At 40.1% G+C, this 15972-nt stretch overlaps 3 gene segments (V, D, J or C); 1 reads left to right on the forward strand and 2 right to left on the reverse strand.

Moving 5' to 3' along the window:
- Positions 1 to 137: 137 nt before the first annotated feature.
- Positions 138 to 2484, reverse strand: LOC117738819. The segment is given in 2 exon segments: positions 138 to 609; positions 2354 to 2484. A coding segment is annotated over 1 exon segment (261 nt).
- Positions 2485 to 3010: 526 nt separating this feature from the next.
- LOC117738812 lies at positions 3011 to 3590 on the forward strand. The segment is given in 2 exon segments: positions 3011 to 3145; positions 3253 to 3590. Coding segments are annotated over 2 exon segments (375 nt in total).
- A 10571-nt stretch (positions 3591 to 14161) lies between these two features.
- Positions 14162 to 15972, reverse strand: part of LOC117738821 — a 2338-nt gene continuing 527 nt past the window's right edge. The window contains 1 exon segment of the C gene segment in view: positions 14162 to 14633. Coding sequence covers positions 14299 to 14559 — 261 coding nt within the window.

A 15972-nucleotide genomic window follows, 5' to 3' on the forward strand; every position in this document is an offset into this window, starting at 1 on the left:
TTAAAAAACATTTAAAAGTAATCAAGACATAATTGGACATTTTGTGCATTGATCTGACTAATGTTCTTAATATGTAATAAATATCAAAGAAAGGAAGTCAAAAGACAAAAGAGTTTTATAATACACATGATAACAACTTTATTGTTTTTAAATGTTGAAACCATCAACACAAGGAGGAAGACGATAATGTTGAAACATGTCAAGAGAGAAAGAGAACCAGAGAGACAGTTACAGAGTGAGACTGAAACCAGTAGCAGAGTCCCAGTGAGGCAGCTCAGGACTGGGAACACTGGTCTCTCCTCAGTGTCTCTGAGAGCGGAGTCTGGGAGCCCTGGGTGGCCTCACAGGTCACAGAGCCCACCTTCCTCCACTGGTCTGCAGGGAGCCTCAGGGTGCTGCTCCAGCTGTAGTGGCCGTCCTTCTCCAGCACCCCGGGGCTCCTGCTCTCCTCCCAGCTGCTGCTGCTGCTGCTGCTGCCGTCCACCTTCCAGGCCAGACTCCAGTCTGAGGGGAAGCCCTTGTTGGCCAGGCACATGAGCGTGGCCTTCCCCTGCTGCAGCTCCTCACTGGAGGGGGGCAGCACCGTCAGGGTGGGGGCGACTCGGCCCACTGCAGAGAGACAGAGATTCATGAGGTTCATATGAGGGTGCAGCAGAGGAGGCTTCTAGTTCTGTTGGTCTTCCTCAGACCGGATGAAACTGATCTTAAAGGTTTCACTTCCCTCTCTGAGCTCAGTGAGCATGACAACAGACAGGTTTCAGTACTGAAGATAAAACATCTGAACTTCTTCCACTCAACTTTCTGAGTTACAGTTAAATGTATTACAGTAAAGATGACGATTGTGAGGCTTTTATTGTTTTAACCTTTTAAAGACCATGGCCCCTAATTGGGGGCCGATTTACACATTATAGTTAGACTGTGTAAAACATTACAATAAACATGAACAAACATATTGACGTTTTACGTCAAATTAAACAAGAGAACTTGGGCTACAATAATCAGTAAGCCATTTCCACACAACTCAAACACCAACTGAAAGAATTATTAAAATATCATAATCATCATTTTGTCAGGAGTCAGCCCACTCAGCACGTTTTTGGAACTAGCAACCCGTAGCTCGGTGCTATCAGAAAGATAGCAAAGAGCAAGAGGATTTAACACAGATTCTAAACATCTTTAGAAAATCCTTCTGCACCAAAGCATCACCGAGATATGAGCCAAAGAACACAGCAACATGAACCGATTTAGCGCTTTACACTCACAAATGTTCCTTATCTTTGGCTTTTTTTTGAAAAAAAAAAACATTTTTCTTCTTCTAATCAACAAATACTGCTGTATTGAACACACCATAAGTAATATACAAGTGAAATATATGGTTTTCCACATGAGAAAATTCAAATTGCACAGATGGTGCCCAAATGCCCATTTCGCCTAATTAATCTGTACTAAAACCTCTCTAACTTTGTTCTGCTTTACTTTTTCAAAGTCAAACTTTTCAGAGAGACTCTTCCCATATATTGATATGATCTCTCTGGTTTTTGACCTTTGCTCTGCATCCTTCCAAGAGATAATCATCCTGAAAGTGCTTTTTGTTTCTTGGCGAACATGAAAATTCAACTTTTGCTATCTTTCATCTTTAGTTACTCTTAACCAGTAACAAATATACTAATATGTACACATTTGAACAAAAGCACACATGGGTTGCCTTTATTATAACACCAACATTATTCAAATAGCCTTTGTGGTTGCTGAGATACACCTTTTTTAGTTTGGATATGTTATTTCGAGCAGAAAACCTAAAAAGTAGGTCGGTTTTCAAAAGGTTAACTATCTGAAGTATTTCTTGTTTCAAGACAAAACCTCAGACATGATGACATGTGTTTGTTCCCTTCATGTCAGCAGGAATCATCAACAGTCAGACTTCATTACTGACTCATTCATCTGAATAATGTTAACTACTGAAATACTTTTTAAAACTCATAAAACGTGTTTAAAACCATCAGTCTGGGTCATAACATTCACATGTAACTCTGAAGGAGTCAATCTTTAGCTGTAATTTCAAAACTTTAACATAAAAAAAAATATTTTCTTCTTTAGAAATAATAGTAGAGTAGTTCAAATGAAAATAGAATAATGTATGAACATGTAATAAAATGTTTTTGTTCAACAAGATTATTCATTGAAGTGGATTTTAACCGAGTTATCGAAGCTGAAGACTTCAAGAATTGTTACAAATAGAAAACATTTAAAATATCAGACAAAAATATCATTGTAAGCTCTCCAGCTATAACGTTCAAATAAAATACATGTTTAATGTATAATGAAGGTTTTTAAGGGACTCAGATGTACTTACAGTTAACATCCAGTCTGGTTCCTCCACCGAACGTGTACCACAGTGATACAAAGTCATTGAGCCGCCGTACAAAAACCTCTCATGTAGAGACACGGCTCTCTGACTCTGACACAAACACACTCACCAAACTCATCCACACTTTACACACTTCATGGAATAACTGGTCAACGTGTTCAACACTGATTCAGTAATCATACATATGATTTAACCTTTTATTTATTACATGTTAGACATCTAAGAGCAATATTAACTTGTCTTTCAGTAAAACTAATTGATTGATTGATCAAGATATTCCTAAAGTAAAACATGAATTCCTTCCACATGTAAATATTTATCATAAACTCTAGTTTATTTCATACTTTTAGATGTTAAATAAAAAGATGTTGTTTAATTTTGACCCACAGTGATGTAGATTTGCGTTGTAGTGAATTAGAGGGATTTTACAAAACAATCTAGAGTAAAATGTGTCCATCAAACTCAAACTAAAGACTCAAACGAGCACCGACACATTCCTGATCAATGCTCTGATGAAGTGATTGATCCATTGATCATCAGCATCATCACAGTAATCAAGTCCCTGTTGGAGTCCGTCAGAGCATTTCCATAGAGAGCCACTTTGCATCAGCAGCACCATGCTCCAGTGCTCTGGGAGAGTTTATAGTCCTGAGAGTTGAACCCTGGATGACTGACAGCTGTCCTTCATCACCACAGAAGACACAGAAATCCTCCTCATCAAAAACATGACTCTGATCTCCGTCCTCATCTGGACTCTCCTCTGCTGCTGCTTCACAGGTAAAGTCCAGAGAATCAAACTCCTCTCCTCTCTGAACATCCGTCCCTCTGAAGTGAAGGCGACTAAACCGTGACGCTGCTTTATGTCTTTGTCTCTGTGTCCTCAGAGTCCAGAGGACAGGTCACAGTGACTCAGCCTGGAGCAGTGAGCTCTGCTGTGGGAGGCTCCGTCTCCCTCTCCTGTCGGACCAGTCAGGATGTTTTTGTCTCTATCAGTTTAGCCTGGTACCAACAGAGAGATGGAGGAACTCCTAAACTGATCATTTACGATGCTAACAGTCGACAATCAGGGATTCCAGCTCGTTTTACAGGCAGTGGATCAAAGTCTGACTTCACTCTGACCATCAGTGGAGTCCAGGCTGAAGATGCAGCAGTTTACTACTGTCAGAGTTTTCATTACATCAACAGTCAGCGTGTGTTCACACAGTGAAAAAGAGTCGTACAAAAACCTCCCTCAGTCAGACTGAACAGAAACTGAAGTGACTGCTGCAGCTGGAAGCTGCTGAAGAGACTGAAGACACACACACACACACACACACACACACACACACACACACAGACACAAACACACACAAACACACACACACACACACAAACACACACACACACACAGACACACATACACACACACACACACAGACAAACACACACACACAGACACAAACACACACAAACACACACACACAAACACACACACACACACACAGACACACATACACACACACACACACAGACAAACACACACACACAGACACACACACACACACACACAGACACACACACACACACACAGACAAACACACACACACACACACACAGACAAACACACACACACACAGACAAACACACACACACACACACACACACACAGACAAACACACACAGACACAAACACACACAAACACACACACACAAACACACACACACACACAGACACACATACACACACACACACACAGACAAACACACACACACAGACACACACACACACACACACACACACACAGACACACACACACACAGACAAACACACACACACACACAGACAAACACACACACACACACACAGACAGACAGACACACACACACACACACACAAAGACAAAAACACACACACACAGACACAGACAAACACACACACACACACACACGGACACACAAACACAGACACACACATACACAGACACACACACACGCACGCACACACACACACTTGGGCGGGGGAGGGGGGTCCATGTGAATGTGGCATTGTCTTGTTGTACAACAAAGCGCTGCATATAATAATATATATATATAATAAAATAGAAATAATATTATATATTATTATATATATAAAAAATATATAATATTATAAATAATAATTTTACTTTAGGCTCAAGGTCCAGATATTACAACACATTATGTAGAATAACATACATACAAAATCCCAAGTACAATACATTCTTCATTGGACGGCGCAGGTCTGCCCCCTGCTGCTGGTAAAAACGAACTGCACCCTCATGTTTTAAAGGGAAACTACGCCCATTTTTAAAATACATTTTCATTTTTATAGCTTAAAATATCCAAAAATGTTAGTCAACATGGAACAAGTCTCACAAATGCAACAACTAGAGTGTAAAACTCCTATTTGTGATGCCATGAAGAATAAACACTTTTCCAGAGGCAACGCATCAATACAGAAGTTACAGATGACACTATTGATCAGCTCCACACTTAATATTTGACGACGCCACAAGTTTCATAATGTCTCTGGTTTCTGTCTTTGAGAGAGAGTGGCTCATATTGATTGATGTATTGATTCTTATCAGTCATGGACATTACGTCATTCTTTATCTAGGTGATGTTACCACAGACTGTAAACGAGAAGTCGACCATCATTTTCTCATAGACTTCTATACAACCTGAGTTATGGAACCAGAGGGTGGTGATTTGAAAGAATGCAGGTTTAAAGCTTCCTCACTGGCTTCCCCCTTTTCAGAGCCCGAGGTTGCCGCCTGGTTGTTCCCCTTTTAGGACCACATTGTCATATTATACCCAGGGAGACATTACATTGAGGAATCACATGGATCGTGTACAATAAACAAATCAAAAACAAACATTTGTCAATAATTCCAAATAACCTTCTCACAAGTCAAAGCAACCACGAGTCACTTTTAGTATGAATATTTAAATTCATTTTATAGTTGACGAGGCTCTGAATGGTGTTTAGCAGTGTTTAGTGGCGAGTTACCGTCTCTCCCCATGTGGTCATAACCGCTGCCTTCTGTCATCAACACATACAGCTTTCAACGTACAAGAAGTATACAAATATTCAATATGCAACTCTTAAGATTATTATTTTTTACCTTGTATTGATGCCACTTTTTTTTCTTAGTTTTATTGTATTTAAAGTTGTTTGTGTGAGAAATTTTAATCCATCGTAATTTCCTTTGTATGTAAATGTGTATGTAAGACTTTAAAAAGGTGTCGTGTGAAAAATGCTTTACAAATAATACATTAACAAAATTAGAAATTGGGTAAACATTTCTTCCTATATATATATATATATATATATATATATATATGCGCGCTAATTTTTAAGAACAGATCTGAATGTTGGATAGCCAGTTTAAAAAAATGTAATTCAATTTAGAGGAAACAGCCTTTTAAGATAAGATTCATACATTTTGAAGACACTACGTAAGTAAATAGATTTACAAAAATGATATCGCCATGAAACTTCGCCAGTTTATAACTTACATTAAGAGAATTGTTTTTAGGTATTACAGGTTGTATGAAATGTTAGGTTTAAATATGCAAATGAGGCATCATCTAAAGCCAACTTGTGGGCGTGTCCTCTGAAAAGATGTGCTCTAAAGTTCACTCTTTACCTCAATAATAATGAAAAGGTGACTGAATATTATGTTAAGACTGTAAATTAAACTTTGACCCTCACACTGACACAAAATGAATACATACATTTTATTTTAGTCATGAATATATGTTTAATTCTTTATAAAGCCGGTAGATTCTAATGTACATGAAATGGCCACAACGGAATCTGATGACCTTGAACTCCTTTCGAGGGCCGTTAACACTGCAGTGTAACTTCCTGTAACAACAATGTCCCGAAGGAGCCGCCGCTACAGAAAAGGGTTCTCATAAATACAACGACTAGCTTGATTTTCCACATGTTTAAGGACATGAAACAATCTTCAGCTGACATCCAAGGTGGCGCCAGGCCGAACCCTCACGTGACCTCCGTCCACTTGAAGACGTCGTGGGGCCGATTGTCCTTAAGGCCGGTCGATACGGCCTGTACATCGACTCTTTATCCATAAAAAAATAATTACAACTCTATAAATACACACACAAAACACAGAGTATGACCCCAGAACTACTGAAGGATGGAAGCAAAAAGGGTGACGTGAGATTGTGAGGATGTTTGCGGCGTAACAACAGATCCTTAACGACGAGGATGTTATTGCTTTGGTGTGCGGGCGGTGCTGTTTCACCCCAATAAAGGACGGAGGAATCGTCCACGTGAAGAGTGCAGCAACAAGGTGAGGAGGCCACACGTTATCTCACGACTCTGCACTTCTTCCCTTGTGGACTTACTGCCGCCTCGCCTTAAATACACAGTGATGCCTTGTTAATTCATAGGAAGACACAGAGACACCCCCACCCTCCCCCCACCCGGTTGTTTTCTATCTCTGGTCAGAAGTCAAAGATATCGTCCCCTGACGGACTGAAGCCGTTGGGGGTGTTTCCCTTGGGGGTGTTTCCATTGGGGGTGTTTTCATTGGGGGTGTTTCCATTGGGGATGTCGTGGTGTTTCCATTGGGGGTGTTTCCATTGGGGGTGTGTCCATTGGGGGTGTTTCCATTGGGGGGTTTTCTAGTCTTGGGGTGTCACCCCAATGTCCAAGACCTGGGGGTTAGTACGCGACACTGCCAGTCTGCGGAGACGGAGGAGTAAAAAATATGAAAAGATTGAGGATTAGACCTGTATTTAAAAAAAAGATGCTATTAGAACCCAGGTGTCAGAAGCTAGCAATGCTATTTGCACTCGACCCTAATCCATAGAAAACAAAATATTTAATAAAAATAGGAAAAACTTTACACAAACCTCAGTCTCCTGGGTGCTCGCTCTTTATACGACTACCATTACTAGTCCTACGCCTTTCGACTAGCAAACTATTGATAGATTAAGTAGGATTTTATAGATTTGCTGCTACCAAAGCGCTCCTTTAGTAGCATTTTAAACCTTAGCTGGATGTAAATACAGCACATTTTGAAAAAGAAACACCCATTCAAACGAGACAAGGCCTAATGTAATTATATTTTCTTCTCTAATCGGAGACCAAAGCCAACAAATGGTTCGTCAATACTCCTCCAGCTCCTGATGAAGACGCACATCTTTACTGAACTGCAGGTTTGAGCAGAGGATACTCCAACAGGAGTGGATAGTGTACTTCTTGACAGACTTTTGGCAGTGCAGAGGACTTGCTGGAGAAAATGTGCCGGACCGTGACGTACGGAGGTCAGATAGAAGCTCTCTTTGGTCTACACCTTCAGAGGGACTCGTCACGTCTCCTTTCCTAGCCAAGACGTGAGGGGAAGTGAAGGCACATGAAGGAGCAATAGTGGATCGCCTCCTGCGCCTTCCTTTTTGCCACATAATGAACGAGTCTATTCAGAATTCTGATACAAAGTAAGAGCTGCACACGAGGGAGAAATACAATAAAAAATAGAGGTTTGAAAGCTTGTGAACTAGCCAAGACTTTCCAACCCCTCTTCAGGCCGAATGTCATTGAAGGTTTTAGACACTTTAGTCCCACCAAGGCCTCGACAACGGGATGAAACAGTTGCACCCGTCACCGGGCTCGAGTGACCCGCTGCTACCCTTTCACACCAGAGACCACTGACAGAATGATTGCACAACAAGGCCTTCAGTGTGTAGCGGAGTCACATTACTCCCATTGATTCAGTCCATTCATTGAAAGACAAGCAGACTGTGAAGAAGGTTATCAGGAGGGTGATATGAGCTGGGAGGAGACGGTACTACTTTGAATCGGCTTTCTTTTCTGAGCCCAGTCCACGATTATTCCACCTGGGAGGAGATGAAGGACACAGGAAGCTACCGAGAACATTGCAGACCCGTTGTTTTGGGGTTTTGAGAGAATACAGCGGGTTATGTTTATGTTAGTAATTAGGACTACTACGCTAAGTAAGGCTTGTATCAGCTGACTACTTTACCTGGACATGAACCATAGCTATCCAGAGCACAGCTGGAGACACAAACACACAGTAGATTGAGGACAGTTTTAAAGTTTAAGCTTACAAAGAAAAAAAAAGGAAAATCAGGATGGATTTGTATTCTGGCTTCAAGCTTTTAGCTCAAACACGTGTCCCCTGTCCTCGTAACAGCTGACGAAGAAGGGCGAGGGTGAGAAGCTGGTCCTGCAGGTGAGTCAGGAGGACAGCGAGGTTTACCTGTGTGAAGCTGGAGCCCAGAAGCTCTCCTATTGGTCCAGACATGTGACTCTGGAGGTCGACGCCACTGCAGGTAAAACGCACAGTCGGCGACTTTAACAGAACAGACACCGTTTTGCTTCGTCGCGATTGTTTACTGCAAGTCGTGACTTTTGAGTCAGAAACTGATGGATGAATCTTAAGAAGAAAGTAAAGTGAAGTGAAGGGAAGTGGAGTAAAGCCTCAGGATTAAGTGAGGTGAGGTAAAGTGATGTAGAGCTACACAGTAAAGCAAATATTGTGTGTGTTTTGAGTTAGTAAACATGAGTGACGGACAGAAAAGAACCAAATGCACTTATTGCAAAATGTTCTTCACTGGAAAAAGATAAAGACTTCTAAATTAAGGGGGAGATCGCTGACGTAAGCGTGCTTTATTGCCAAATACCTCTTGAAGATATTGGAGATATCTTTAATCTGACATCACAGGGTTGAAAAAAAACAACAACAACAACAATGAAGGTTGCTCGTTACATTCTCAAGAGCGTTTTTAATTCTGCTGTTTCAGGCGGCATCGAGGGTGTGGTGGCACTTCCCTCCATCATGTGTGGAGTGTTGTTGGTCCTCTACATCACGACAGTCGTGGTGGATGTGTACAAGTATCAAAGGTAAGAGGGTCATATGTTGTATTGCAATCACGCCTTTTGGACCTTCTCATTTCCCTCCTATTGTGCTGGAGGTATAACCATTTTAATTTTAATTTATTTGTTAGTGTAATATTATAGCAGGATTTTGTGGTTAAGTTTGAACACATGCACTGCCGGTTGTTGGAAACCTCACATCACAAAAGCTCTGGCAAGAAATATTACATAAACATAAATATTTCCTTGTAATTTTGGCTCAGATTCTTTCTCTGTTTGTTTTTTCTTGCCGTCTAAAGTATTTCCAGGAGGCTGAAGGTAAGTGGAAATTCCTCACCTCAAAACAGAGAAAGTGAATACACACACACACACACACACACACACACACACACACACACACTCAGCACTTACTATATAGATAAGATCTGATACGCCGTTTTTGACATCCTCTGCTAGTCACCGTCTCGTCTCGCTGACATCCTTCTTCCTCTCCGCTCACTGTGATACGTCATTTTTTTCAAAAGAGTGAGGACTCACTCTATTAATACACAATCTTGGTCTTAATTGATTTTTAGTAGTTAAGAGTATGGGAACAAATGTACTGTGATTTGGGCGTTTTTGTGTGTGCACAATACTTTAAATAAACTGTTTTCCTGATAAGAAAGAACGTGTGAAAAAACATGTGGAAAATGTTCACAATATTTGTCGTTTTCTTGACACGCATGCAACAAAAGAAGATGTTCTAATATTGTTCCAACTTCCTGATTTACTGACAACATTCACAAGATAAACATCCAACACGTGCATTATTTATATTTATTAAAAAGCACCTTTTCTTCAACTTGTCCTCAAGTCAGAGTCAAGTTCAACAAACGTGTTCATCCTCACCAATGTGAAGGAAGACGGGGTCAATACAATGGCTTCCTTGTTTCCTTCCCCCAGCAGATTGAGCTGAAGGGGGAACACACCTACAGCGGTCTGAGAACCTGCAGCGTCCCCTCTGACTATGACCGACTCCAGGTAAACATTACATACACATTATTATTGTATTCACTCACATTGTGTTCAAATCAGACAACACCAAGACGAGATGTCTAATGAACAGTGTTCCGCTTTGCACGTATAAGGTCAGGTGTAAAAGAAGCAGGAAGTATTATTATTATTATTCATGTTCAGACATGTTGGAACCACAACGTTACGTCACCTTACAGCTAAAGTGCATTCTCCATTACCTTTTCGAGTTAAACGTATTTCTTTGGTATTGTGGTTGCCGTTTTAAACAGTTTTGTAAATGTTGTAAATTGAAACAAATACAAAATCGCAACAAAGCTAATTGGTTAGGTTTACTAAAAATCATAGATTAGCGCAAAATGACGACGTTTGTTACGTTATTTAAGCTTTTAAAAGCCTCTTCCCATCCACCGCCCCATGCCGACTGTCATCAGAAACACATTTTGATTATCTTCCCCTCAAAATCTTAAATCACTTCACAGTTTAGTTGCATGGGAACGTCATTTTGAGAAGACAAGGCTGGTAGATTTTTATAAGACGCACAGCTGACTGCACATACAAAAATTACACATTGATACGCATTTTCCCAATACATGTCAAAAGAATGCTCCCTAAATTTTTTTGAAAAATATATACCATATCCCACATGCTTTAATTGGAAAAATGCTCCATTTGGGGGAAAAAGACAAAATTCCCAAGATCCAAACGGAAAATGACCCGTGTCAAATTCGTAATATTGTCATATTCTGAATAATAGACACATTTGTTTTCTTGTAAACAAAATGTTGGTTTTGTTGCCCCACTTTCCTTTTGAAGGCCCCGAGGAAGGCAATACGTGCTGTGATTGGTTGGCGGTGTGTGTAGTTGATGAGGTTTTCATGGTCTGTGAGATCAGACATGTTTTAGTTGTTGTAATTATTTTTCATTGAGAGTGAAAAGCGTTTTTAAGTTTAATATAATTCTATGTGCGTTCCTGTTTTTTTTACATTTTTAAATTCTTTTATTTATTTATTTATCCCAACAAGCCTCGACAGCCGAAAGCGAACGCCTCTCTTGAAGATCACAACTACGAGAACCCCGTCGTCCTGCAAGCAGGTTTTAAAAATGAAGCGCCGCCAAAGAGGACCTGAAGAAACGGGTCGAAGTCTTTTTAATATGTTTTGTTAAAGCTTCAAATTTTGACCGGAACTAGATTTTGTGTCTGGAAATATATCTACTTCTTCAAAGTCATGCCATGCTAATTATTATTATTATTATTTTATTATTTATTTTTACATCACATGTAACAAATAATTCTACTGTAGATGATTCACATGTTCTTTTGCACAAACATCTTTTTATATATATATATATATATATATATATATATATATATATATATATATATTTATATATATATATTCATTAATATACGTCTGTAAACCGGAATTTAACAATAAAGTTTTGTGTGAATGAGGAGGAACAAACTTTATGAAGGTAATCAAATATATTATATATACCAATATATTGCAGGATCACTGAGATGCTAGCCCAATGCACGGTTAAAGTTTACTTTTCCACACTTTAATAAAATAATAACATTATTAACGATTTTTTTCTAGTTGTGAATTTTATGCTGGTTATCACAGATAATTAAAATATTTAAAAAATAATATTTACTGTATTTTTTATGTATTCCAATATCTATTGTTGAAAACAAATGTTTTATTAATTCTTTATTTCATTTCTTCCCTTTTTAAAGGTGCAATATCTAAAACATTTCACTTCCTCACATGCTCCTCCATACAAGCTTAACTTACCGTGTATTTAAACCATACATTTAGTTATATTTGCATGTGTCTTTAATCTAGGTTCTTGATACAGACGTATTTAATACATCATGTATTTGCTTGTTATATTTGTGTAATCTTAGAACCAAACATTCCTACGTGGAAGAGTGAGCATGTGTTTATAAAGTTTATTCTTACCTGTATTCTTATTATTCTGAAAAATCACATCATAATTGTAGGTAAATTGTCTCATGACTGATATGAAATCATGTGATCCTCACATTCTAAAACCTCTTCCTCTAAATCATCATCATCATCATCATCATCATCAAAAGCTTCTCTCTCTCACAAAATCAACTGCGAGGCCCTCTGAGCGGAGCATCTGTTGGCCATCTCGATCAGTTGTGATAAGGAACCACGCGGGCAAAGCTTTATTTATTGTGTCCCACAACCAAGCCGGGATCGAGTGTGAACTAATAAAGACTGCTTCCTGCGACGTGCAGGAGAGGGAGAGCAGACAGGTGACGGTACTTGAATTGATCAACAACGTTGCAACCTTGTGCAGGATTGACAGGGGCGTGAAAACACAACCGATACACACACACACACATACACACACATACACACACACACACACACACACACACAATCACACCATAAGCGTGCCCGGACATGAGGACAGAGTAAAGGTACAGGGGATGTTCACTGGACCCAAACATCCTGTGTGTCATGTATAAATATGTATAGGGTGTGTGTGTGTGTGTGTGTGTACAGTGTGTGGTCATTTTCAATGTGTTCCGATACATGTTCTTCACAAAAAATACACCCGTGTCCATTGGGTCAAGCGGTTGCTAAGGAGCCTTCAATTAGTGTGCGCACACGTCACGCAGTGTGCAAATGGTTGTAATTAGTACCTTTCTTTGACCAGTAGGTGGAGTCCTTACCCTTCGAATCGGGGAGGGAAACGAGCGTATCGCTCCACGGAGATCTTTTCTTCACACTATTATTCAATTCAGTTTATTTTATATAGCCCACCCAAATCAAAAATTCCAAATTTTCCTCAGAGGGCTTTACAATCTGTACACATACGACATCCCTGTCCCAGGACCTCACATCGGTTTAGGAGAAACTCCCAAAAATCGCGAAAGAGGCCGGACCAATGAGGCCAGGCCCTTGAGGCAGGAGGCACAGAGAAGGAGGCAGGGCCATTGGGAAGGAGGCCAGGTCCAGGCGGGGGGCTGGATGCAGGAAGCAAGGGCAAGGAGTCAGGACCCAGGATCCAGGACCAGCTTCAGACACAGCCAGGTCCAATGGACTCTATGAGTAATGCGCAATGGAAAGATGTAAATTCATCCATAAGAGGAGAGAGAAGAGGAGGTAGGTGCTCAGTGTATCCTAAAACGTCCCCCAGCAGCCTATAAGCCTATAGCAGCATATCAAGGGGCTGGACCAGGGCAAACCTGATTCAGCCCTAACTATAAGCACTATTAAAGAGGAAAGTCTTAATCACAATAATCAAATGCAAAATCAACTCTTAGGTTATACTCATTTTGTATACACTCTGTGTTCCTTGACCTGCTCTTATAGTCCAGGATGTGTTCCTGACACTCAGGGCAGCTCTTCTGGGATCTCCACTTGACAGTTTTACTACAAGCAATGAACAATGAGGACAGACAGAAGGAGACAGAGACTGTGCTCATCTCTCTTTTATTTTATTTTGGTAAAGTTTCATTTAAACATCATCATGTGTACAAACTCAAAATAAATGTGTGTTATGTCACAATTTGCAGATGATACCCTGCTTTTCATATCTATTCTTTAAAAGTCTGGTTGTTTAGATCATAAGTCCATATGTTCACAATTCTGTGGAAACACATGAACATAACATGGATCTTTTTAAAGGTTAAAGATTAGTACTAAAGAGAGCTTTGTGATGCACCGTTGACACCATGTGTATTGTTACCAAAGTTAAGTTTAAACTGGAACGCCAACAAACTAATATCCAGTCTTAAAAAACATTTAAAAGTAATCAAGACATAATTGGACATTTTGTGCATTGATCTGACTAATGTTCTTAATATGTAATAAATATCAAAGAAAGGAAGTCAAAAGACAAAAGAGTTTTATAATACACATGATAACAACTTTATTGTTTTTAAATGTTGAAACCATCAACACAAGGAGGAAGACGATAATGTTGAAACATGTCAAGAGAGAAAGAGAACCAGAGAGACAGTTACAGAGTGAGACTGAAACCAGTAGCAGAGTCCCAGTGAGGCAGCTCAGGACTGGGAACACTGGTCTCTCCTCAGTGTCTCTGAGAGCGGAGTCTGGGAGCCCTGGGTGGCCTCACAGGTCACAGAGCCCACCTTCCTCCACTGGTCTGCAGGGAGCCTCAGGGTGCTGCTCCAGCTGTAGTGGCCGTCCTTCTCCAGCACCCCGGGGCTCCTGCTCTCCTCCCAGCTGCTGCTGCTGCTGCTGCTGCCGTCCACCTTCCAGGCCAGACTCCAGTCTGAGGGGAAGCCCTTGTTGGCCAGGCACATGAGCGTGGCCTTCCCCTGCTGCAGCTCCTCACTGGAGGGGGGCAGCACCGTCAGGGTGGGGCCGACTCGGCCCACTGCAGAGAGACAGAGATTCATGAGGTTCATATGAGGGTGCAGCAGAGGAGGCTTCTAGTTCTGTTGGTCTTCCTCAGACCGGATGAAACTGATCTTAAAGGTTTCACTTCCCTCTCTGAGCTCAGTGAGCATGACAACAGACAGGTTTCAGTACTGAAGATAAAACATCTGAACTTCTTCCACTCAACTTTCTGAGTTACAGTTAAATGTATTACAGTAAAGATGACGATTGTGAGGCTTTTATTGTTTTAACCTTTTGAAAACCATGGCCCCCAATTGGTGGCCGATTTACACATTATAGTTAGACTGTGTAAAACATTACAATAAACATGAGCAAACATATTGATGTTATACATCAAATTAAACAAGAGAACTTGGGCTACAAGAATCAGTAAGCCATTTCCACACAACTCAAACACCAACTGAAAGAATTATTAAAATATCATAATCATCATTTTGTCAGGAGTCAGCCCACTCAGCACGTTTTTGGAACTAGCAACCCGTAGCTCGGTGCTATCAGAAAGATAGCAAAGAGCAAGAGGATTTAACACAGATTCTAAACATCTTTAGAAAATCCTTCTGCACCAAAGCATCACCGAGATATGAGCCAAAGAACACAGCAACAGGAACCGATTTAGCGCTTTACAGTCACAAATGTTGCTTATCTTTGGCTTTTTTTGAGAAAAAAAAACATTTTTCTTCTTCTAATCAACAAATACTGCCGTATTGAACACACCATAAGTAATATACAAGTGAAATATATGGTTTTCCACATGAGAAAATTCAAATTGCACAGATGGTGCCCAAATGCCCATTTCGCCTAATTAATCTGTACTAAAACCTCTCTAACTTTGTTCTGCTTTACTTTTTCAAAGTCAAACTTTTCAGAGAGACTCTTCCCATATATTGATATGATCTCTCTGGTTTTTGACCTTTGCTCTGCATCCTTCCAAGAGATAATCATCCTGAAAGTGCTTTTTGTTTCTTGGCGAACATGAAAATTCAACTTTTGCTATCTTTCATCTTTAGTTACTCTTAACCAGTAACAAATATACTAATATGTACACATTTGAACAAAAGCACACATGGGTTGCCTTTATTATAACACCAACATTATTCAAATAGCCTTTGTGGTTGCTGAGATACACCTTTTTTAGTTTGGATATGTTATTTCGAGCTGAAACCTAAAAAGTAGGTCGGTTTTCAAAAGGTTAACTATCTGAAGTATTTCTTGTTTCAAGTCAAAACCTCAGACATGATGACATGTGTTTGTTCCCTTCATGTCAGCAGGAATCATCAACAGTCAGACTTCATTACTAACTGAATAATGTTAACTAC

Source organism: Cyclopterus lumpus, chromosome 11 (assembly GCF_009769545.1).
Source record: "Cyclopterus lumpus isolate fCycLum1 chromosome 11, fCycLum1.pri, whole genome shotgun sequence".
Classification (NCBI taxonomy): Eukaryota; Metazoa; Chordata; class Actinopteri; order Perciformes; family Cyclopteridae; genus Cyclopterus; species Cyclopterus lumpus.